We start from the raw sequence: 24,295 nt of genomic DNA, 5'->3' as shown, positions 1-24,295 counted from the left end.
AATTAGCAGAAAGAGATATCTTGACAGCTTGAGTCTAACAGAGCTTGGCAGCGCCCTTGTATGATGGCAGGTCAGCGGCAGCTCGAGTTGCACTTGTAGGAGCCTCTCCACGAAAAACACCTTCCCCCAGCATGGCAGATCTCACACTTTTAACATTCAGCAAGCAGGGGCCCTGGTTAGTTCATTATTAGTGCTCCGAGGGAGGAGAGAGAGAAGGTTGCCCCTCTGGGTTGCTGTTGAAAGTTGGAAAGGAAAAGAGAGGGTTTTGACTCACCAGTATAGACAAATCTCCCAGGGGCACCTTTGCAGAACTGCTTAGACTTGTAGGACAGCGTGACTTCCACAACACCGGGGATGTGCCGAGGTGGAGTCTGGACGCGGATGGCGTGGGGAGTTATCAGCTGGATAACAGAGGAGGAGAAATCATGAACCCAAACAACAATCTAGTGAGTCCGTCAATACTTATGGCTAGACAGTTAAATAATGCTAGCTGCCTTCCTAATATTAGTCAACTCTACAACATACCTCACTCCATACGAGCATGGTGCCGAACACGACTTGTAGGCCATCGAAGAAGTTGTCCCCTATGATGATGACAGTGGCTCCACCGGTGGTCCATCCCTCGCTTGGGCTGATAGCCTTGATGCACGGGGTGGCTGCTTATCCAAGACAAAGAGAGAAAAGCAAATTCAGCACCCGAGCTTCAACACTCATGCCCATGTCTCTTTCCGCACAGACACGTTACTGCATCACCTCCATGTCTCCCTCACAAAGACATATCATGTAAATTGCCCCCCCTGGAAAAAAATGAAAAAAAAAAATGATGGATTTGTCCTTTAAGGCATGAGAATCAAAATCATTTATCAGCGCGCTGGAGTGGTGTAGTTAAGCAGACCCTTCAAATGGTCCACTTCACAAAGGCTAAACGCCGGGCTCGCCAGGAAAATGATTTGATGGAGCAAATTATGTGTCAGGGCAAATGCAGCTATCAGACTTGATTAAGCATGCAGCCGCATGTACAGTAAAATTTCAAAGTTGAACACATCTTAAATGAGTCAAGGATACGGGCCGTTAAAGTGGAAATGACAAGCTAAAGCTTTGCTGGTTCACGTTATTTCATTACCTTTGTTCTGCATATGCAGCACAGTGCAGGCACACTGAGTGTAGTTTCAGATTTCATAACGTGAAATGCACTCATGAATTATTCAGATTGAGTTTTTTTTTGTGTGTGTGTGTGTGTGTGATCGATTCAATCCATTTCATATTGTTTATTACAATGCTTTTCATCTGGCATGACTTCTGCTACGTAGCTCCGCCATTCATCAACAGTCTGGGTTGTTATTATAATCTAATTTGAGTGATCTGGTGCCTCACATTCACTGTCATTTGATGCATTACCTTAATATGGTTTTCAGCACAACACCGTGTTTACAACAGAAATAGCATGACAGCTAGCCGTAAAATAGCAATATCAAATTTAATCTATTTCCATCAATATCTTTTAATGCACTATGAATTCTGCATGTGTTTTCCCTACTCCTCAAAATGTGAACAACTATTCCAGCAAGTTCCTTTTTTTTTTTTTTTTTTTTTTTTTTTTTACGAGCTCAGTTCTAAACCTCTATTATCCTTTCCATCCAGTAAGTAAATCAGTCGGCCATTGTTGTATGGATCACCTCCGACAAGACATCTCCCTTTGTTTGCCTTGCTGTTGGGTCTGTTCAGGTCATGTTTGCTCTCTCTCCCTGCCCATAAAGTGCACACACACATTGGGTACTACAGGGAATCTGACTTTAACAGGCGCTGTTGACTTCATGCTAATCACCTCGTACAGATTTTCATTTGTGAGGCCTGGAGGAGTGACATTTGCTTTCCTTAATTGCGAAGCGGAGCGTCTGAAAGAGGACCAACCCTCTATGGGCATGCTGGGCCCCCTCTAAGGGCCTGACCTTCATCAGTGCGGACGATTACAGCAAATAATTCACCCTTCAAAATTACTGTAAACAAATTGACTTTGGGGATGAGAGAGAGAGAGGGGGGGCAGGAAGGAGGAGGAGGCAAGAAAAGAACGGCCTGATGGTGACGGTGACTGTTGGGGGGCAGCTGCAGCCTGAAACCTACGACAGGCATACACAAACACGCACACACACACACACACAGACACACACAGACGCACCACCTCGGAAATCCCAGTGCCCCCTCCCACACACAGAAGGACCCATGGAGAGGCAGCGACTGAGGCCCTAAGCCGTCCACCCTTCTGCCTCAAAATTTGCATATGTCTCAATGCACAGACAGAGAGGGGAGCATGTGCTGAATGGGGACCGTGGCGAAGTGGATTACACAGTCAGCACAGGCGATCTGATGACAGACACGCACAATGCCCCCTCAGCAGATGATAGGCATCATGAGGAGTGGACGGATGAGGATGCAAAGAGCCGGCTCGCCGGCCCCGAATGTCGCATCACTAAGTCTTTTGCAAACTTTGCGCTACAATGGAGGAAACCGTCTCCATTCGCATTCATACGTCATAGCTTGTTTTGGGTTTTATTAGCGCCCGAATTGTCCATTTTGTTGACGTGCCTGAATTCATTACGGGATCCACTTTTTGCTGTGAAATTATCCCTCAGGCAGCCGATCTGTGATCCGTCCTAATCTTTTTCCGCGGCGGTTAGGGTGAGCCGTAGAGGACGTCAAAACAGATCCGAGATCTGAGCAGAGGAGGTCCCAGCTCTAGTATTGTGACACTCAAACAGGTCTGATGTGGCCCCGTGAAGCCGTCCTTTGTTCTGCCTGCTGAAATGTGTTGTAATTGTGCTGTGGGATGTCCAGATGGTCGGTTGATAGTGCAGCTGATGGGATTATACCTTTTACCTCTCCCTGGGCCATCTGTTCCCTTTGACTCTCTCTCTCTCCCTCCCTCCCTCTTCCCCTCTCTCTCTCCCTCTCTCACTCTCAACCTCTCTCTCTCTCACTCTCTCCTTTCCTCCTCTCCTTTTCCCCCTTTCCTTCTTTTCTCCCCGTCTTTCTTCCTCTTAGGCCCAGCAGTCTGGATTCACTTGTCTTTATTGCATAAACCCTAACAGCATTACAGCCACTTGGCATGCAAATGAGGCAGGCGCTGCAGGCTCTATGCTGAGTCTCCTATATTGTCTGGGGCTCTATAATGGTGGAACTGAGCTGAGGAACGTGTGTGCGACGGCGAGAAAGAGTCTGTGTGTGTCGGTGCTGTGCTGTTCGCGTGCGTCTGCATGTGCATGGATGTGGGGGGGCTGGGTGGTGAGGGGGGGGCTCGGCTATTTGTGAGCATGTTTATGCACCTTTGAGCCTGAATCTATACATGTTTGAGTGACAGGCAGCCACAAAGCGCGTTTGTGTCTGAATGCATAATATGCTTGTTGTGTGACAGTACACACAAGTGAACAAAAAAGTGTCACATGGGTGATATTCAGTCTGTCAGATCACAGGTTATCCCCTTTCTGCGCCAATAGGGGGCAGCACCTCTTGATCAATCCGAGCAAGTAGTTGGTACAAGTGCAGTGTGAGGGAGCCGAGAGGAAGGATGCCTCTCCTTTTCGGCCACACAGGCGCATATCTGAGGCTTCTCCCGAGGAAGAATGTGTTGCTAATTTAAAGCACGCTTGTCCGCCTGCCTCCTTGTTGTCCGAGCGCCAGCAGGACACGGCTGGAATTACATTTTACGACCGCTCCTCCTTTTTTTCTCACGTCCCTGTTTGTTAAAGGTGACTCAAACAAAACCCAGCGATTGTTGTTTGTGCACGTTAAATGAGTTTTTCGTGGAGCTGAGCGTGTGAGGGAGGGGTGGGGGGAAGAAGAAGGAAGATCTCAACTTGTGAGGGCACACGCGGTTAAGCAGAGGGAAGGTGTATTGAAGTTATTAGACAAAGACGTGTTCAACTGGGCGGTTGACAATAGCTTCTTTACAGGGCGTCACTCTGCTGCTTTGAAGAGTGTGGCAAGGAGAGGAAGAAAGGGATGGGTTGGGGTAACCTGTAAAGAACGCGAGCACACGCCGCACACACATACGTAGACACACAAAAACACGCTGGGTCCCCTGGGAGAGGGGGAACACGGAGGCGAGGGCTCAACCTCTTTAATTGCTCCCCTCATTAAGAAACTGGTTGCTAGGCGATCCACACCTATCGTGTCATAAACGTGAAACACACAAACAGAACGTCAGCGAACATAATGACTTTGGTGCTCCGGGCAGGACTTTAATTATTTGATTTTGTTCTCCAGTAGAGGAGTCATTAATAAAGACAAAAACAAATAGATTAGCTTTTTCCCCCCACTAGGACTGGAGAGCACCGAGATATATTAATTGTCTGGTCTTTTTTTTTTATTAGTCGTTGTTGTATTAAACATTACATTTGCTTTTGGTGATAGAACCATTAATGCCCATTAATGTGTAGAGAAGCTTGTTTTAGTCAGTGGTGTATATAAACTGTTTGCCCAGCCATAATTGGCTCTTGAAATCTGAAGATAAGCAATTTGCAAAATTGGCTCAACTCAGTTCTCTCCTTTTTTTTTCCCTTCTTCTTCTCACAATCGTTCAGCTGCGTGTGCTCCCATGTGCGAGTGGAGGCCACAAAGGTCATAAGGTTATGTTTAGTGCATTTTACTTTTTGGATTTCCCATGGTTTGGTGGTCCTTCTTTTTTCTCTTTTTGGCTGAGCAGGCAATCAGTCTATCATATGGAATCAGTTGGAAGAAAAACAGTAAGTTCTGTTTTTCTCATAGGCCACCCCCCCTCCACACACACACACACACACACACCATCAACCCACCCTTCCCTCCCCCCTCCTTTCTTTCTTTCTCCTTCCTCCCCCTGTTTCAGCTCACTCACAGCTAAAACTGCAGAACCCAATGACAGGAAATTGACCTCACAGCCAAATTCTTAAGCAATTTGATCATGTTTCACATGGGCTTTTAGGACAAATGTAGGTGCATTAGAGACTGGAAGTAGTATAACATTTTCAAATCGGGAATCTGCCTGAGTGTTATCGTCATTAGTGATATCGACACGGCAAACACACAGAATAATGCATACTATTTCCAGTCAAGAGCATGAGTATGATGAAGGCAAAAATCAACTTAAAATGTGTAAATGAAAGGACTCAAAGATTCTAAGGAACTAGCAGCTAGTTCTGTGATCTGTAGAATGGATGTGGATGGCTAAAAAAGGAACTAATAGGGGGGGGGGGAAAGGAGCGGAGCAAATTATAAGATGTAAAAGTGCCTACCATTCTCCAGATAAGGAGGCGTACCTTCTGAAGGGTCAAGTCTGCGAGCCCTTCGCCCGTGCTTGGAGTTGTTGTGTACGAACATGTTGTCAGAGACAGCCAAGACGTGGCCGTCCACATTGACGGTCGTCGATACGACAACCTGCAACAGGAGCGAAGTTGAAACATGCAATTTAATACATCGTCAGTTAAAAAAAAGGAAGAGGTATATAGTTATAACAGGCAAACTCTGTTGTGTGTACATGACTGCATGCTATTGTCAAACCTCTTGTTCTCTTCAGGCATATCGCATTACAATAACCCTGCTTCTCAGCCATTTTGTTTTTGCTTTTGTGTACAGCTAATTGACTTTTCAATCACTAAAATACCATTTCCGTTTACTGTCATCATAGGCGAAGCTCCGAATTATTGATCAGCCTGTCCATCTATTTGAGGATGGAAGGCCTCCCTTTTAAACTATTATAGAAGTCATTAGCAACTCAACCATGCTCCATCCCATCACTCAACAAACATTTTACTAGGATCGGATTCCAAGCCACACTCCATATTTCATAATGCTTATTTTTGTTGTTGTTTTTTGGCTACCACATCTCCAAACAGTGAGCCACATGTGAATGGCTCGAGTGTTTCTGAGCCGGAAACAGAGAGCCCCTCTCAGGTTTGCTTCGCCGGTAAGTGACCTCGGTGTAGCAGTGGAATTTAGGGGGGTGCTTTTTTTTTTTTTTTTTTTTTTTTTGGTTGGTTTGGGGAAAGGGAAGGGGGGTGTAAGGCAGAGGAGGGGAGAGAAGGGGAAGTGAAAGAGCTCCATTCTTGTGAGCAGGTTCAGAGCTGGGCCAAGCTGAGGATGATGGATTGGGCCCTCTCTGGCCTCCAGCTGGTTTTTGGGGGTAATAAGTGGAGTGGAAGGCATGCAGAATACACAACTTTGGCCAGAGAAACACCTACGGTGGAGCATCTGGGAAATCTATTTAGGAAAAACTGAAGACGGGGGAGCGATCATCAGAATAAAAAAAAATCTCCCAAGTTGTTTTTGACTTAAAGCATGTTTCAGTTTCGACAAAAGGAAACGCTACAACTTAGTTCTTGCATTCCGTTTGACACACGGGAGTGAGAGGTGAAAGCCCGTTGGTGGCTGTCATGCATCAGTCCACATTCACCCTGAGGGAAGATTTGAGGAGGCAGGGGAGGTCTGATGCTGGTGACATCAGGAAGGGGACACCCTGTCTTATCTGTTTCATGTCTAGGTTTCCTCCTGGAGGATGCCGGCCTGTGTGTCTATCACAGAACAGTGCTGTCAGCGACGGACGCCCTACTGCAGCTTGTCGCTATCCTGATAGGACAAATTGCACTAAACTCTCCCTCTCTCACCTTGACCTAGTCGGGCCTGCTGCTGGTGAAAGTGTCAGGCTCCAACGGATGGATGGTTGGATACGTGAATCTGGGGGGGGGGGGGGGGGGGGGTCGATAATCTCAAGCCTCAACTACTTGACACATTAGAAGTGAGAGGGTTAAAGAAGCGGTGAACGGTCATGTCCCTTTTAGTGTAAGGCGCTAGCATTTTGTCAGCCTGCGATAATGATGGTTCTCAGATGGCTTAAGGTGGTTTTCATTGGCTGCACAGTGAACTGCCTATGTTTGAGTTTAAGTATATGCATATATGGGTTAGAATGAGTGAGGGATGTAAAGAAAGCAAATATATGCGCTTCTAGCTTGTACGGGCATCCATCCATGTGTGTGTGTGTGTGTGTGTGTGGGTCTGCGTGCTTGCGCATATGTGTGTATAAGAAGGTATGCGTTTCCGCTGCCAGACAGATCCTGAGTTAACACTGTTGTTACATGTGGTTGGATCGTCCTCCCCTCTGCGCTGAGGCTCAGAAAACTGTCAGGAACACAATTGATGGCACTCTAAAATCCTATATCCTTATTTGTGTCAGATGCTATACCCTAATAAATATTCTGTCCAGAGCACACAGGACATGAAATTCCCCTCCCTCTCTCTCTCTCTCTCTGGGTTTTGCCTCCTTCAGTGCAAATAATAGAATTGAATTCATATGTGTGTGACTTAGTGTAGCGTGGCTCTGTGTTTGTACACCTGCGTGTCTGCAAAAATCAAAAGCAGAGACAGAGCATGATGTGGGGAATCTGCGTAGGGCTTCAGTCACCTGGAATCTGCGCATGTCTCGTGGATTCCCTGCATTCTTCAGACAGTTCTGATTGCACTTGAGGAAGAACTTTAGGAAGAATCTGAAAGAGAGCACAAAACAAAAAGAAAAAAAACCGATCAATGACACCATTCAAAATACCAAAGTTGTGAAATATTGAAGTGAGAACGGCCACTCGTCCCATTCATTCATCAGAAACAGACTAAAAAAAAAAAATCAAGAGCATCAGTGTCTTTGTCATCTCATCCCCTCACCTGAGTTCATGGGTCTTTCTCAACACCCATCTGCCACTAACATACAGAAAGTCACTTGATATTCCACCCACCTCTTTAATCCCAGGACACCCCCTGTGCAATTAAAGTACTCCTGTTCAATAGGGAAGCAAATGAGGCCCACCTGTGACCAGGTCTTGTTTGAAGAGCATCAGGGATAAAGGACCTAACAAGGTGGGAGCGCGCCACAAAACTTATAGTCCTGTCAGGCAATTAGGCGGACACTCCTGGGACCACCATATGCCCCACACACACACACACACAACGCAAATACACACACACACCCATGCACTTGTAGGTGGGTGAGGCAATTATGCCACAAATTACAACCTGGCTAATCGTCTCTGAACAAATGTCACGTCTGAGTGAGATCTGGGCTTGGTTAGTTTATAAGCTGCCATACTCCCTTTCTCTCAGGTCTCACAAAATGTATCGATAAAGCCCTCGTGTTGAGAGCTGTGAATCAGATGTGGCCTCACAGTCCTAAAATAGTTTTTAAACAAACAAAAAAAAGCGGAAGATGAACAACAGGGCCAATAAGAAAAATTGCCTCAGATGTAGCCAATTGTGTAAAAAATCTTACACAACCGCGCAGAATAAACAATGAAATTGAGTTGTTTTGTAAATTTTCCCCAAAGAATCGTGCCTTTGCTTTGCTCTCCGATTCATTATAAATACCACGCCGAGATATTTATTTTTCATGGCATTGCGATGGCGTTGACTACACGCAATATTGTGGCTTCCATTGTAATACTACCTTTGGCTCAGAGAATCACAGCGGCTCATTGGATTACCATAGATTGCACCATAGATTGCATGGCCACTTCATTCCGCTAAATACAGTGGCTCGTGTGGGCCTGCGAGGACGCTTTCACAACACTTAAGTCTTTCTCGTTCACCCAGTGGGATCCCGGCCAGGCCATAAATCAGAGTCTGAAATGACCCTTCTAACCCCCGGCCACATTAACACATGCACTGGTCATTTAGAAGCGTTCTTCGATAGAGTCCTATACCTTGTGCTTCACCGAAGGGGCCCAGGAGGGAGAGAGGAGGAGAGGTGAGAAAATATTTTCACTCCGCATCCGAGGAGCTTTGGCTCGGACATCAATAAAAGACGTTTTAACCCACGCCAGAATGCTGATTGCCTGTCGGTGTGTGGCGGGGCCATAAAAAACCTGACTTGTCATTAGTGCATTTCGCTTGATTGTGTTCACTGTGTTTTCGAGTTGCATCTGTTGGCTGATCATCAAAATGACCATTATGTACTCTAATTCCCTGACCCTGTTTTTATTTCCCCAAAGAGTCATAATGTAGAGCAGCAGACATCTGCGGAAAGCAGACCTGAAATACGACTTTTATTTGTCTGTCGCCTCTCATACTGATTGGGTAAGGCCAGCGTGTGTGTGTGTGTGTGTGTGTGTGTGTTTGTGTTTGTGCGCGTGCCTGCACAGCCACACGAGTAGACGTGCGTGCGACCGTGTACATGCATCATCCGTCGGTAGACAATTTATGTCAGAGCAGGAGATAGAATACGTTACCGAGGCGATGCATTGACTTCATAAAAGAAACACATTACTTTGGGAGTAAGTCTTGTCTCTTTTTTCTTCGGATGCTTTCACGCTTTTACATACTGTTTCCGCCACAGCGAAACCAAAAGTTAAGAAACAATAAACACAGGAAATTGAGTACCCACGCTATCATAAAGTGGCTCTTTTATGTTTACTGTTATGAAGGCAATTAAGCACAATTTCTCCACTAAAAAGATAAGCTTAATTTTCATAGTCCACAGCAGTGGCGGCGCTATAGCATCCATTACATTTGAGTTGGTTAAGATTCTCCATGAGCGCGGTGCAAATTGGTCCTTGGTGAGAAGGGGGAGCAATTAAGACAAGGCCCCACTCTCTCTCTTTTACTTCTTAAATATCTACAGAAGTTTGTGCTGGTGTTTTGGCACGCACGGAGACAAAAGGAGGTTGTTTAATTGTTTTTTAATGGGATATCAAGTCGTCGCTGCCATTAGATGTTGGCAATGGAGGGCAAAGGGGGATAGAGAGAAAGAATGAACTGCAATTAGGTTTGATTAAAGCTATCCTTCTCAATAATCAGCTGTTCTGACAGGACAGGGGGACCCTGGTGGCCGCTGAGATGGAGGAAGGTGTTGAGTGATATTAAGGCCAATGAAGGGGATATTAACATGGCTAATTAAAGCTCTTCCAAAGCCGGGAGAGGAGGCTCTCAGTGGACCGCACTGGATGAAATAATCGGCCAAGGCAGCTATCAGTTGGAGGGGAGAGAGAAAGGGAGCGCGGGAAGGGGTGGGGTGTAGTCCATCCGAGGGAGGGGGGGGGGGGGGGAGTAGAGGGAGGGATGGTGGGAGGCGTAAAGGAAAACTATGAAGTGTGAAGAAAGACAAAGAGGAAGACATCGACAGGCATATAGAGAAAGACTTCCAGGGCAGCCGCGGAAGCTCATTTTGACATCAACCCTATCTGTCTGCATGCCCGAAGTCTGCCAGTATAACTAAGACCTGACATCGGCTTTTATCTCCCGACAGCTCGTCATACAGGTCCACAAATCAACGTTAAAACAATCCTGCTCATGCCTTGGTCTCAGGCAATTAATACGGTTTTCCTGTAGTACCTCCATGTGCGCCCGCTGCCGAAGCTACTAATCATGCCATAATGATTTCTCTCCCTCTGGTCAAAGGGGAAATAGATTGTCTCTTTAGTAATGCAGCAGGCTCGGTGCCTTCCACTCCCTGGCTTCACAGACCCGGTAATTGAGGAGAAAAAGGCCGACTTTGGCACTTTGACTGATTTGAGGGCTGCTAGACCCTCTTATCTTTACTCTGATCATTTTAGGCTGACACTCAAAGGAAGACCCATCGCCCTAATTCTAGCTCACCCTCTCCCATCATCAAACAGAGGGGGAATAGAAAAGGAAAAAGAGATGGGGGGGAAAAAAACAAACACGCAGGGTGAGGAAGGCCTTCTCTCATTTAAATGGCCAACTTAATTGCAGGGTTGATGTCACTCATGCATTAATGTCCATCCCTTTGATTTGAGTGAAGAGGGCAAATAAGGATAATGTTGTATTATTAAGAAGGCTCTAGCTCTCCTGTCAATCCATGCATTTTTTTTTTAACCTTTTTTTTATATCATTTTTAATGACTATAGTTGTCGAAGGCATTTGAAAATGTTTTCACCCGGTGGTTCCTTTCAAAAGTACGCACATTTTTCTCTTCAATAGTACACCTTATTGTACAAAAGAGCTTCCCCCTTATTTGTTTAGGCTGTTACACAATACACTGACAGATGGCCACAGTATCGGTAAGAGTCAGACTACAATCTGCTGACACCAGATCTCTACGCTGAGATAGTAGTACACGGGTCAATAGCGTATCGGATTTCCAAAACGCCAGGGTCTTAATGTCAAGCCTCCTGCCTCCCCTACCTACTGCTCCAGTTATTAGGCACTCCACTGAACTGCATTCAGATTCCTGTTGTGACAAGGCGGAGCAGGTAAAACGAGAAATAGAGACACTTATAGATCTTAATCTTCCGAAGCACTTATTTATGCAACTGAGTGGTCTTGGATATATATGCCAGTTAAGTCCCTGGGAGGGCCCCGAGTGGAGCTGCGAGGGCCGTTTCTGTCGTATTCCGCTCCGCCGCTGTCTTCTCTCGTCAAGCGGAGCTGTTTTTCTCGCCTTAGCTGAAGTAAACCACAGCACATTAACAATATTTGCTCTACCCCTGTACAAGCGCCGAGGGACCGGACCCACAGATCCTATCACTTCTTTATCAGGGAACAAGTGCCTCACTATCCAACCTTATTGGGTTTGGGGAGATTAACCCCTTCCACTCACGGGTCCTGCCCATCTCCTCCGAGAGCAGCGCAGCAGATGTCGCTGTGATTATTATTGTTCGACATCAAATATCCCAACTGTATGTCTCTGAGAATTTATTAGGTATTTCCAAGGCCTTTTTGTTGTTGTTGTTGTTGTTTTTATTCCCTTTTTTTCCAGCTGCTATTGTCAGTTCATTTTTGTTGTTTCATATTTCATATTTTTGTCGGTGGTGGCGGCGGCGGCGGTGTGTGTTGCGGGGGCGTCACAAATAATTGATGATACTTCCTCTGCACCTTAAGATGTAGCCGTGTCCCCCCATTCATCCCTCTTTACCCTCTCCTCCACCATCCCCCCCTTTCTCTCTAATGGGCAGAGTGGCATTGACATTATTTCACTTGAGGATCCCTCACTCTGTCAATCCCTCTTCATTTACTCCATGGCTACAGGACTCATTATGGTATCTCTTCCTCCTCCTCTCCCTCTCTCTCATACTCGCACTCATTTTCCTCACCTTCCTCTCCCTCTCCCTCTCTCTTTCTCTCTCTCTCTGGACACTGTTAGTTTCTTACTTAAGAGAATCGCTCGTCTTCACAAATGGTTTCACGTCAAACCCACTCCTAGCGAGCCCCCACTGATTCCCTTCAGGCTTTGGCACAGGTTTACTGTAACAGATTAGACGAACACTCGGAGCTCCTGCTAACTATCCATCACTTGCTAACAGTGGACTAAGGCTGTGTGCTTTATGCAGCTTTTAGCTCCAGCCCGCCACATACTGCATGTTTAGCCCCAAGCTTTCTCTCCGCCTCTCCCATCCGCTCGCATCGAGACGCCGCTGAGGCTGTGTACTGTTGCACGCTGTTCTTTGTTTTACTCTGAATACGCCTTTTTTTTCCCTCTCTCTACCAGGACTTTGAACACAATATAATAAGACACGAAACATAAATAATTCTGCGTTGTTTTGTCTTTTTTTTTTTTTACGCGGCCCCTGTTTGTAACAGCGAATCAAACACTGGTTGCCGCTATAGGGCCGGCGTCGTCTACATCCAAAGTGGAATTCATAAGTATTATCACCGGCGCCGTAAAAACAATGCGATGATGATTGCTGATAATGACTCAACGATGTCGGGCGTGAGGGTTGCTGACATTACCCAAAAAATAATCACGTACATCAACAATACAGGAATGTTTACTCTGCCGGCCAGCTGGACGGCGGAGGGGTGTCTCCAGGTTTCGAAATACGGCGCTTTGATTACTGGTCAGCATTGGAACTCGGGGTATGGAGGAAATACCAGTCAGCACCTCCCTGCACTAGCGAGATGGAAGATAAGCATATGTTGGAGTGACTGGCCGGGGTGAATAGTAGTATTTAGGGTGTTGGACACTGGGGGTTCTGGAAGGCCCCTGAGCCAGCCTACAATGAGAGCCATACACCGCCGTCTCTCTCTCCTGTGGCACCTTGGAGTGATCAGACCCAGGCGAGGCGCAGAGGAACGCAGCTGCACAGGCAAGGCCAGCAGGGGGGCTTTGACCGTTTACCGACAGCCATGCTGGATCCAGCGGGGGCTTATTTGCATGTGTGTGTGTGTGTGTGTGTGTGTGTGTCATATATATATATAGGTCGGTGAGTCAGTGGTTTTGCTGTCTGTCCATGCATGCGCAAATGTATGCGAGTGTATTTCTACACCATATTATTACTAATGTATAATACATACATCTAAAGTGGCTGTCACGACTGGTCAGTCATCATAAAACATGAGGCAGCCACTCTGACATCGCAGCCACATTAACGCATTCTCAGAAGGAGGAGAAAGAAACACCCACTGTGGACTGTCATGTAGGCATGGGGGGGGGGGGATAGAGACAGAAAGACAGAGAGCGGGTCGGTGCTTAAAGCTAACAGGTAACCTTTCTGTGCACCTAGGACAAAGGCAGGGGGAAAAAGAAAATGTCAAATTAAGAGAGGCCAGGCAGAGAGACGTGGCTGCCATATTTGTGTGAAAGCCCAGTGCTGTTGGCAGCAGAGATGGCTGCTTTCTGATTCATCTGGGGCCGTATGGCAAAGCTTTGTCAGTCTGTGCGAGGTATAAATAATTCAGGGTGAGAGATGGCAATTACAGGGCCCTGCACAACCAAAATGAATATTTTATAAGGACTAAAACTGCCCTGGAATGAATCACACACATGGAGTCACACACACACACACACACACACACACACACAGACACACACACGCATAAGTGAATGCGTGCACACGAACACATGTAAGCACACAAACACACACACACACAAAGGTAGCACATATGAACCCTTAGCTGTGTTGCATTGTTGACAATATAACTATTGTATCATGTAAAGCCCCGCATTGTGGGTTAATCATTTTTAATATGCTTGCTTTGCTCAATTTTTTTTTTTTTTTTCATAATATTTGGTGAAGGAGCTGTGTTTCATTTGTCGTTCTGTTGTGAGAAAATAAAAATGCGTTCGCCACCACAAAACAAATATACCTGTTTAAGATTTTAGTGAACTGTTCCTGTCGGCCCATTTGAAACACATTAGCATAAAATTCAAATAAAAGCAAGTGTTGTCAATATATAGAAAAGATCTATACAAAAAGCAGTCTCCAGAGGCTCAGAGCCTTTACTTTTGACCCTGTAAATATGGTCTTTGTGTGTGAGCAGGGGAGGGAGGAGGGTGAGGGGGGGGGGCAAAATGCTAATGGGAAAAGATTAAACCCAAAAGCCGCCTGGAGCATTTACCTCTAAAGGGTTTTGTCTGTCAGGTTTCCTGCAAAACTCTGTCTTTATAATTCTGAGACAAAAAATAACATTGTTCCCTAGTCCTGAGGAGCGCAGTGGCTTGGTTGAATGGCCATTGTGTGAGCCTAGCTAATGATACCTTAGCTTTTGTGAGAGGGAGGCCAGGTAGGTCTGTGACATCAGCGCCACACAAGTGCTTCTCTGTCCGGATGTTTAGGGAAGGATTTCGTCCATGGTGGGAAAAGGGTATGGAGAATAAACAGCTCCTGTTTTTGTACCTGCGTTTTGAACCCCCCTCTGCCTAACACAGGGGGCTTTTAAAATAACATTTATTTCAAATCATTGCCATTACTTTTATCTAATTATGTGCAATAGATGTACATCAATTTCTGGAAGGAATCACTTCAGCAGAGAATGATGTAATTCCAGGGGTGTATTTTTTCCCCCCTCTCTCTCTCCCTCTTTTCCTCTTTTTATATCAACGGGAGTGTGGGCGTTTTATTTGTCAGTCCAAAGGGAAGATGGCAACCCTCTGAGGGAGGAGAGACCCCAAGCATGAAGACACAGATCGCATGTGTTGCAAAAAGTGACAGCGAGGCAAATGCTAAGAGAAAGCTGCTTCCTTACCGAGCCGCACTCCGTTAGCGATATAGCTAGTTGTTGTGAAGGCAGCTGACAAACCCATAGCGTGGCATGTCTCGCCCCGTTTGTGCGTTTTCAAAGAATGTGATTTGCAAATAACATGAGTCTCTGGGCATAGACTGGGCATGTAAGTACGGTGAATAAAAGCCCCCCTGCTCTGCTGAGGGAAACCCTCGCTTGTCAGCTCAGTTCTTTGTCAGGAACCTGACAGATAAATAGACAGCGGGTTTTTTTTTTGTTTTTTTTTTGCCGCTCACTCCTCCTGCCTTATGTACACAGAGGCATGTGTGCCCGCTTCCACATACAGGTTGACTTGCTTTAGGGGAGGAATTTGATAAAAGATACCCCACCGCTTCTCGGGGCAATGACTGAAAATATTGTGGGCCACTTCAGACAGCCTCAAACAACAAACAATGGGGGTTGATGTGTAACCAGATAAAACGCAGATCGGATAGCTGGGTCTGAGCACCACTACAGGGCTTATTTTTCATGCAAATTACTACTAATGAGCTTCCTGAAATCTGACTAATTATATCAAAGTGATTTCTTTAATTAGTTTGTAATAATTTCTCGCATAAACATCATAGTAAACAGATTAAGCTATATAAAAATATCAATTTGTCTCACTTTATACGAGATGCGGCGTGGCTGACGCTAATCTTTGCTTTTCCAAAATGTCAGAGCGTACGTTTATTAAAAAATGAAATGTGTACTTAGAGAATGTTTGGTAGCATTAAGGTCTCTCTGACATATGAGGAAGAAGCCTCTGAAAGAATAAGGAATACATACTTAAGTGAGTGTAATGTCCTCCACATATGTAACTGGTGGGAGGCACGTTAATAATTCAATCAAATATAAAATACAATATATGATTCCATAATTAAAAGTCGTAAAATATCTAACTTAACACAGAGCGCGTGTTATTTTAATCCGACATCGGAGATTACACCACTGAGTGACAGGAAACACTGCACGTCAAATCCGAATACCTATTTGAAAAATAACAGACGACTTCGGGAAAGATAAGAAAATTGCGTTTATCTACCACTTTGCACCTCTCGTTAATCCAACAACATTCCCCAAACCCCTGAAGAGTAAAAATATCTAATATAGTACCAGTCACAAGAGAACTCATACGACTACCGATCTTTCTGATACCCTCAATCTGCACTGAGATGGATTAAACATTCAATTTGTTACTCGCCAGACCACCACCTTGGTTCACCACTTACCATACAAATGGAAAACACGCTAGTAATCTATTAGCCTGCCTGGTCTGACACTGTATTATGTTGTATTTGTATTATATTTACTTCAGGGAAATTACGATTCAAGTCATATTTATCTTCATGTGGAAATGTGTGTCTAAATGGAAATCACCTATAGTGCGAGGGTAGATGCAGAGCAATACTAATGTGATCCATGAACCGTGCGATTTAGTCACCCTCTATGGATGCACTATGGGCTGATTCTACATATCAAACATGCTCTCCCCCTGTTAAAGCCCATACCCAGAGCCCCTGATGCTGTTTGATAATTATTACGCTTACATTACAACACAAGACCTTGCCTGTGGAGCTGGAAGAGCCGCCCCCTTCTCCCCCGTAAACACACACGCATGCGGGCACGCCCGCGTGCACGCACACCCTTTTGTCATATACAGTAGTAAACAGCTTCCCAGTAAGCTGTTTGCACTTCACTGCCCGCTCTAGGAAATAAAAACAAAGAGCAAATTGGGGGTTTCGCGTCTCAGTGAATAAATAAGGTTGTTTTACTCACAGAATCCATTACCTTTTAAAACATGCGCCTAATGCGTTCAGCCTTTTCATTTTACAAACAAAGCCTAAATTAGGAATTAAATACATTCGTATTTAGATAACGGCATTAGCTTTATGACATCAATGTGAAAAAGTTGGACGCCATCCATATCATTCCCATGCTTCCATTGTTACGTTAAATTGCAATATTAATCCTGGCTCAAACCGAGGTACTGTAGCTTTTATGCGGTGCACTTGAATTATGCTATTGAAGTAATTGATAGTGATTCAGTCATTGAAGGTACTAATCCCATGATTCAGTTCATCTCTCTCAGTGCCATTTACCTCCAGATGTTTAGAGTTTGGGGTAATCAATAAAGAGGGAATAAAGATTGGCATTCACAATACTCCCCTTGACAAGCTCCAGCCGAATGTTTGTCAAGCAAATTAAACACACTTAGACTTTTCACCTGCTCCTACAACGACACCACATATGGCCGTGAAGTTAAAAATAAGAAACTCTGCATACATTACCATGCATAATGCACAACTCCCTCCATTTAATATGCAAATTTTGTAAAATATTACTGAATACCTTCTGTTCGGAATGAATAAATTTGAATTGCAATTAGAATAATCTTGTATAATTAATGAAAACTGTCAATTTTGGTTCCGAAGTAATTTGATTAGCATGTTGATAGGACACTTATCAAGTTCAGTAAACTGTTAGATTAAGAAGATGAAAAAAAAAGAAAAAGATTCTAAGGATATTTTTTTTCTCAACGGCTCTGACATTTTCCCTTGGCATTGTAAACAAAGACAGTAGCTGGCAAACTTCCTGAATCGAGGGGCGAGGGAGGGAGGGAGGGAGGGAGGGGTGGAGAAACAGAAAAAGAGAAATAGAGACGAGGACAGAGATAGAGAGCCTCTTGAGATAATCTGCGAATCTCAGTCCGCAGATGAAAAGGAGTCTATCGTCAAGGCTCCTGAGTGAGCTACTCATCTCTGCCCTCTGCTCTCCAGCTAAGCCCAAGTTTATGGGATTTATCTCGCGCACCATTTGTAGTTTTCACATCACATGATGAGTTAAAAACAGCACACAGATTCTCTAAATGTTTCGGGGCGATGAACGCAGAGTTCTCCACTAAAACCCACAGACAGCCGATCCCAGTCGGCAATTCATCTGAGAGCAGCTATCTATTAGCGATCAACAAATTGATGTACGCCATTGTTGCATTGTATAAAACACAACCATCTGCACTGTCTACAGATGAACAGAGCCGGTGACCTCCTTTTCCCCTCTCTTTCTCTGCTCATTAGCTATCCTGAACCTCTTTCTCTCCTGCTTTCAGTTTTCAAACCCCCAAATGAGACCTAAATCGCTTGCAATACAGGTTAGCTTGAGGAAGGGGGGGAGTGTGTGGGGTGGGTTGAGGGGGGGGGGCAAACATCTGTCGCGCTAGGTACCCACACGCAGCTCGGGGTATCTCCTGCGAGGAACTTTGGGGATGTTTAATTCATAAACGCTGTCATCCATGTAAACCTCCTGATTTCATAATGACTAACTCTTGGTGGTTTAATTAATTTAATAATGCCTTTCAGAAGCCATAAATGAAAGGGTCTCTGAAGTGGTGCATTAATTAGCCGGCGCCGATGCTAGCCCTGTCAGACTGGTGGCTGTCAAGAGCGGGGCAAAGCGGAGGCTGGGCACAGCTGACGTGCCGGGGTCAGAGGTCGTGCCAATCAAACTCTTCACCGCACTTAATGAGTCATAATTTGTGTCTCGTATACACATGTATTCGGGTCAACCTGTGGTCATGTCCATAATTCCTTCCCCTCGCTAAACTACATGAAAATAACTGGCGGGGCGACAAGGTAGTTACTTCTCGGTAATAAGCTGTGGTATGGTCGCATTATGCTGCTACTTGTATTTACATGGCAACCGCCTCTGAAAGTACAATCCGTCAGATCTCTGACTTCACCCCTTTTTTTTTTTTTTTAAATAAGGTTGATGCCATTACTGTCTACATCTTTCGCTTTAATTGCAATTTAACTGCTTATGCTCACAAGGTTATAACGTAGAATAAATCAAACTTCATTAAAAGTCTCAGGCAACTCAACGCATGAGCACACAAAATCATCACAGAGCCGACCAGATTATATTCCAAACTAACTCCATGCATCTCATAAGGAGGTTGTTTTCCCTTTTTCATATTTCATAAATATGAACCAGGGAGGTTTGTGTCTGTGCCTGTCCATTTATTACCATAAAAATCAGCTGACTGAAGTATCTCACTATCTGTGGAGGCAATTAACTGTTTTGAGAGAATGCGTAATACGGGACTTTGTAATGGTATCATTTGGAGTCAAGGCACAGATGCGCCGTGCGGAGCCATACTGTAATTAGAGAGAAACGCTGTACAGGTTTTCCACTAATTAGCAAATTATGCTGAAAATAGCATCAAGCTAATTAACAGTTATTATGGCATTTTTGAAAGTATGACTTTAATTAGCAAAGTCCTGACGCAGGCAATTTCAAACTCATCTCCAAGAAGATGAGGAAGAAAAGAAGAAAAAAAAAGAAAAAAAAAAAAACATGGGGCATGATCAAGAAGATACCCAGATTATTATGATGCCGTCAAAAACTAAAGGAAGGGGAGAGAAAAAAACAGGAGGAGAAAAAGAGAGACTGAGTGAGTGAGGCAGGGAAGGGAGGCGGAGGAGGAGTAAGGGGGGGTGGGGGGGAGCTTTTGTGTGTTGTGTCTGAATCTCCATCCAAATGAGGGGACATGTGTGCTGTGCCACGTTGCCAAGAGGAGCCCTGAGCCGTGTGCCCAGTGTCAGGTGGCAGCGGCTCACCCCTCAGCTACCAGGCGAAGACGAGAGTGAGCTCAGCTGGTGCCCACAGCCACTCACTTATTCTACTCCGCTGCACATTAAAGGAGCCCTCGAGTGGAGCCAAGCAACGCCAGCCAACCAACCTGACAACAACACTCCACCTCCTCATTTTCAACAGTTCCTCCTCCTCACATCCAGGGAAACCCACCTTGGACCTTAATGTCGGCCGGTGAACCCGAAGAATTCTGCGTCCTCAATTAAGAAACGCCCATCAATTTTGGAAATTCTGCGTGGAATCATTTTTGCGTTTGGAGAAAACGCCATTCGTCAACATCACGATTGTTTTGGGGGCGTTTCGTAGGAAGTGTTTTTTTTTTTTAAAGGCACCTGTGTGGAACCTTTTGAAGGGAGGAAGTGTCACCAGTGGAAGTGGGGAAAAGAGTAAAAAGAGGAGTGGAAGAGATGGAGGAAGAGAGGCGAGAAGGAGAGGGGTGGACTGAAGGGTCTTTGAAGGCCCAGTGTGTGAGAGAGAACAGAAGTGTGCCTAGCCCCAGGCAGCCTACGGCTCAGGCCCATTAGCTAGACTGACCTTGCCCGCGCCTTTGTCTTTGTGCTCTCCTCCCGCTGCTTCCCCTTCTCAAGCATTCCCTTTTTGTTGTCTCCGAGCGAGATTGGGAAGGGGGCCATATCTTTCAGCTTTCTAAACCCCCCCCAGCCCCCCCATCTACCACTTCACCCCCCCCAATCCAACCCCCCCACACACACACTCCCCCTCGCCTCGCCTGGAGCTTGTGCCCCAGAGGGCTCAGTACAGTGACACCCCTAGCCGGTGGCCACCTCTGCCCCCGACGAGAACTTGGCTGGAGTGGTCAGTGGCCCCGAAGACCCCCAGAGAAAAGGCTACATATCAGGGGGGGCCCCCGAATCATGGCACTGCAGGCCTTGCATACGTGCACCCACTCTGGGCAGCCTGCCTCTTTATTGCCTGCCTCTCATTTGAGAGGATGGAGCCTGGCTGCCAAGTTTTGACACCGCCACATATGGCCTCCTCCATCAATCGGACTAATCAAGCATCAAGGGGAGGCAGGACCAGCTTAATTGCCAGCCAGATATAGCTGCTCTCACTTGACGTGCAACCTGAAATAGAAACAGGTCTGAGGAGACATGACAGAAGACAAATGAATACGGCCATTGTTCAAATAATTATATCAAAATATTAAACTCTACACTCCGTGCAGAAGAAGAAAAAAACAGCCAATGCAACACATCCTGTTATTTCACCACGGCAAATCAACACTATTGCAAATATTGCCTTAATATAGCATCATCTACTCATTAAAATGAGGGTTATGTTCACATTTGTAATGTTTGGTACCTCAGGTTAGAGAAGTGTACAGTAAGTTGTAAGGGAGGATTTTTTTTTTCCCATGCAGGCTGCAGTGCTCTGCTCCTCCAGAGTCCTTGAGGCGTTCTGCCTGCCTCTCTCAACTTCCTGTTTCCCTCCACCCCCCACTGGGGTAGCAGCCACGGAATAACTTAGCACACGGAATGAGAAGGCGAGATCAACAGCGGTGATCCATTCATCTTGAGTTTCTCCTGTCACTCTCCCTTTCCGTTTGTAAACACTGAGGGTCTGTGGTCAGAATGGCCTTTTTGTCCACTGTGTTCTCCCTGCGTCCCTCTCTCATTCACTTCAAAGGTAACAAGTGACAGATGTCTGTCTTCTCCGCGGTCTTAAACGCCGCGGCTCGGCGATAGCATCTGGGCTGAATGTCAAACTGTGAATCTTCTCTAAGAATGTACTGTGGTTATGCCAAGCTCATTGTTATTAATGTCAGAGACGTTGCCTACAGAAGTATCTAAGATACTCCCTGTAGTTCACAGCAGGGTACACATTGGGGGGGGGTGCACACATGTAAAAGTGATGGACAACAATTATTAAAAAAAAAATAGCACAATGGTGAAATTCTAACAAAGGACAACGTTAATGGATGAATAGCTCAATTAGATCTATATAAAGATTTCCTGGTGGGCGTGCAACTTCCTGAAGAATCTGACTCTGCATGAATCAATTTAGCCACGGGACATGATGAAAACAAGGAGGGGGGGAGGGGGGGATAACATATAATATGTTAAAGCAGAAGTTGAGCCGGATTAAAGAGTTCCTTGGAGTTGCGGGAACTAAAAAAAATTAAAAATAATGGCAAAAGGTGGCGGTGTTTAGAGCGTGTAATCACAGCACGGTGCTGTGTTTGTTTAACTTTCTCGTCTCCATCGCCTGCCTGCTTTTGGTATTTACATGTTTAATTGAGAAGTGTGCTGCCGGTTTCTTCTGCCCATCTGCCGAGTCCCTTCCTCTTATCAGGCTCATTCCTCAAACTGACAGCTCTCCCTCTCTGCATATCTCTCTCCCACTCCCGTGCCACTACGCTACCAACTCCCCTCTCTCTCTCTCTCTCTCCACTTTTCCTGCCCCAGCTTCAATCTGTCACAGGAAGATATGAGTAATGACAACGCATTTTCCCTCAAATCAAACCAATAAGTAGAAACATGCGGAGGCAGCCTCGCTAAAAAAATGTCTCTATCGAGAATATCGCGAAATTCTCCGCTGTGGTCCAGGTTTTTTTTTTTTTAACTCCCACGTCTAAATCACCGCCTGTCAGACGCAACATGTGTGTCATTGTATCCCCATCAGCGTGTTTCATTGTACACACTACCACCTCTGAAGAGCTGCCTCTTATCAGTCGAGTGTCAGAAAGCCCCCCCCCCAGCACCAGCACCCCCTCCCCGCTGCCTTTTCTAAATGCTTTTCTATTAAGAGCAGCGTTGTGTCCCTCTGATAGCGGCGGCTTCTCCCACTTCATCATTCATAATCCCAATGGGCATCAATGGACTCTATGGCCTCGCCATCCACACCAAAGGCTTTGTCAGTCAGTGTAAATGAAAACAAGCCTAAACGAGAGGGAGAATCGGGAAGAATGCACCGTGAGAGAAAAAAAGGGGGGAAAAGGCCCGGTAGGCCAAAGCACTCGAGTCATGAATAGTCCACTCCACGGCAAGACGTTTGGCGATACCTCACATGTTTGGAGAGGGCTCTCAGTCACCTTTAATTCTTTTCTAGGTGGCATAAAACACATGGAGGGTATTTTACAAGTGTAAAATGGCACTACTTATGTGCTTTGTCTTTTAAATTGCGGTTCTATTTTAGCTAACTGCATGGTATGACGGCGGAAAAACAATAAATCCCCAGAGGTAGACAAGTGTTCTGCAAATCAAGGAATGAGAGCCATATGAGAAAACAGGGAGGGGAAAAAAATATTCACTACTCTACATTACCGTGACGGCATAGGCTAACTTTCAGCAGCGTAAAAGTCTAAAAATGATGTTCCCGCCCTTCCCAGCATGCAGAAGTCCCGCTGGGGGCCTCAATGTGATCAGCAGCATCCCCACCACGTCTCCTCATTATTGAGTAAATAGGTTTGGGCATGTCCTCAGTAAACAAAGCCAAGACTGACAGTTAAGGGAGTGTGGGGAGTGGGAGGCAGCCTCGTTCCCAATTAGAGTCGCCTCAGGCAAAACTTTAAAGAGGAGATCAATCCTACAGATCGCTAAACTGATCCTGTCACAGGCTGGGGATATTTAAACCGTGGTGCAGAGCCGAGCGGTGCAGGGCAGTTCTCAGTACAGTTTGACTGTGTGTGCTAATGACTTGGGGGTAGGTTCTCTCACCAGGACACACACCCCACAGCGAGGCGGCCGTGATTGACGGGTGAAATCGGACCTCAGCTGCAGTTCTCGGCGCAGTAGGGGCCAGATGGGGAAATAGTGATTTGCGTTTTTTAGTATGCAGCTCCTGCACTTACGGATATTCCCTAATTGTCTCCCTTACTTACCTGTGAGGCTGTTTCCCATCACAGATGCAGAGTACATTTCAAATTAACCCAGGATGTTTTGATTTTTTTTTTCTCTCCCCCCCCTCACCCTACACCTTTTGAAGCAGACTTATTAAAATGTGCCAGTGGGTCTCGTCCCTGTCTATCTACTGGAGGTGAAAAGTTAGCTAGCGCTAATGTCGGGAACAAAATAAAGGGACTAACATGAGGGGGGAATGACGCCCGAGCGGTGGAGATGACACCCGGGTTTAATCGCGTTGTCAACCGGTGACATCCTGCTAAAGCAGCAGATACGGTATCTTTGACTACAAGTGAGACGCTGGCGCACTCCAACTCCCAGACACACGCGGGTAACGTGTAATGAGCTACACAAGCCCTCTGCAACTGCAGGAGGAACCGAACATTTAAATGAGCGAATGATGCATTATGTATATCACCGAGGTTCCTGTGCAGGAATTAATCATGATCATAAAAGCCAAAGACAAAACAACATACTCAGGCCAGCGCTAAATTGTTGTGATCTAATGCAAAACAAATTCATTTTTCATGCCATTAAAGATAAAGAAAATCTTAAAAGGTTTGGTTTTGCTTGTCTGCGTCTCTTATTGAGAGTCATTCACTTTCAACTTTATTTGCGGATTATTGCAAATCCCCGGTACAAATCATATCATGAAATCATGTAGCTGGGACATTGGATGTGTTCTGCTAATGCTCAAGGAAGATCCCCTGAGGGAGCCATTGAGTGAGGGAGAAAAGAAAGGGAGAGGGGAAGGAGAGAGGCAGATAGAGGGGAGAGGAAAGCGAGGCGAGAGGTGGAGAGCGAGTTACAGGATGAGGGAAGGGAGGGATAGGGCGGGAAAA

The 24,295-nt window shown here is 45.6% G+C and overlaps 1 protein-coding gene across 6 annotated transcripts in view; it reads right to left on the bottom strand.

Moving 5' to 3' along the window:
- LOC311020930 (transcription factor COE3) overlaps positions 1–24,295 on the bottom strand; it is a 68,090-nt gene that overhangs the window by 20,444 nt on the left and 23,351 nt on the right. For 2 of the 6 annotated variants that reach the window (XM_084021203.1, XM_084021206.1), the window contains exons 7-10: positions 7,427–7,508; positions 5,265–5,406; positions 526–659; positions 275–401 (exon numbers count right to left, since the gene is read on the bottom strand). In XM_084021203.1, the coding sequence (XP_083877329.1) occupies positions 275–401; positions 526–659; positions 5,265–5,406; positions 7,427–7,508 (485 nt within the window). The remainder of the gene's footprint in view (positions 1–274; positions 402–525; positions 660–5,264; positions 5,407–7,426; positions 7,509–24,295) is intronic. The other 4 variants (XM_084021205.1, XM_084021208.1, XM_084021204.1 and 1 more) reach the window with 2 other exon arrangements.

This window comes from Eutrigla gurnardus (assembly GCF_963514095.1).
Source record: "Eutrigla gurnardus genome assembly, chromosome: 11".
NCBI lineage: Eukaryota > Metazoa > Chordata > Actinopteri > Perciformes > Triglidae > Eutrigla > Eutrigla gurnardus.
This window is presented reverse-complemented; position numbering and strand designations above follow the sequence as displayed.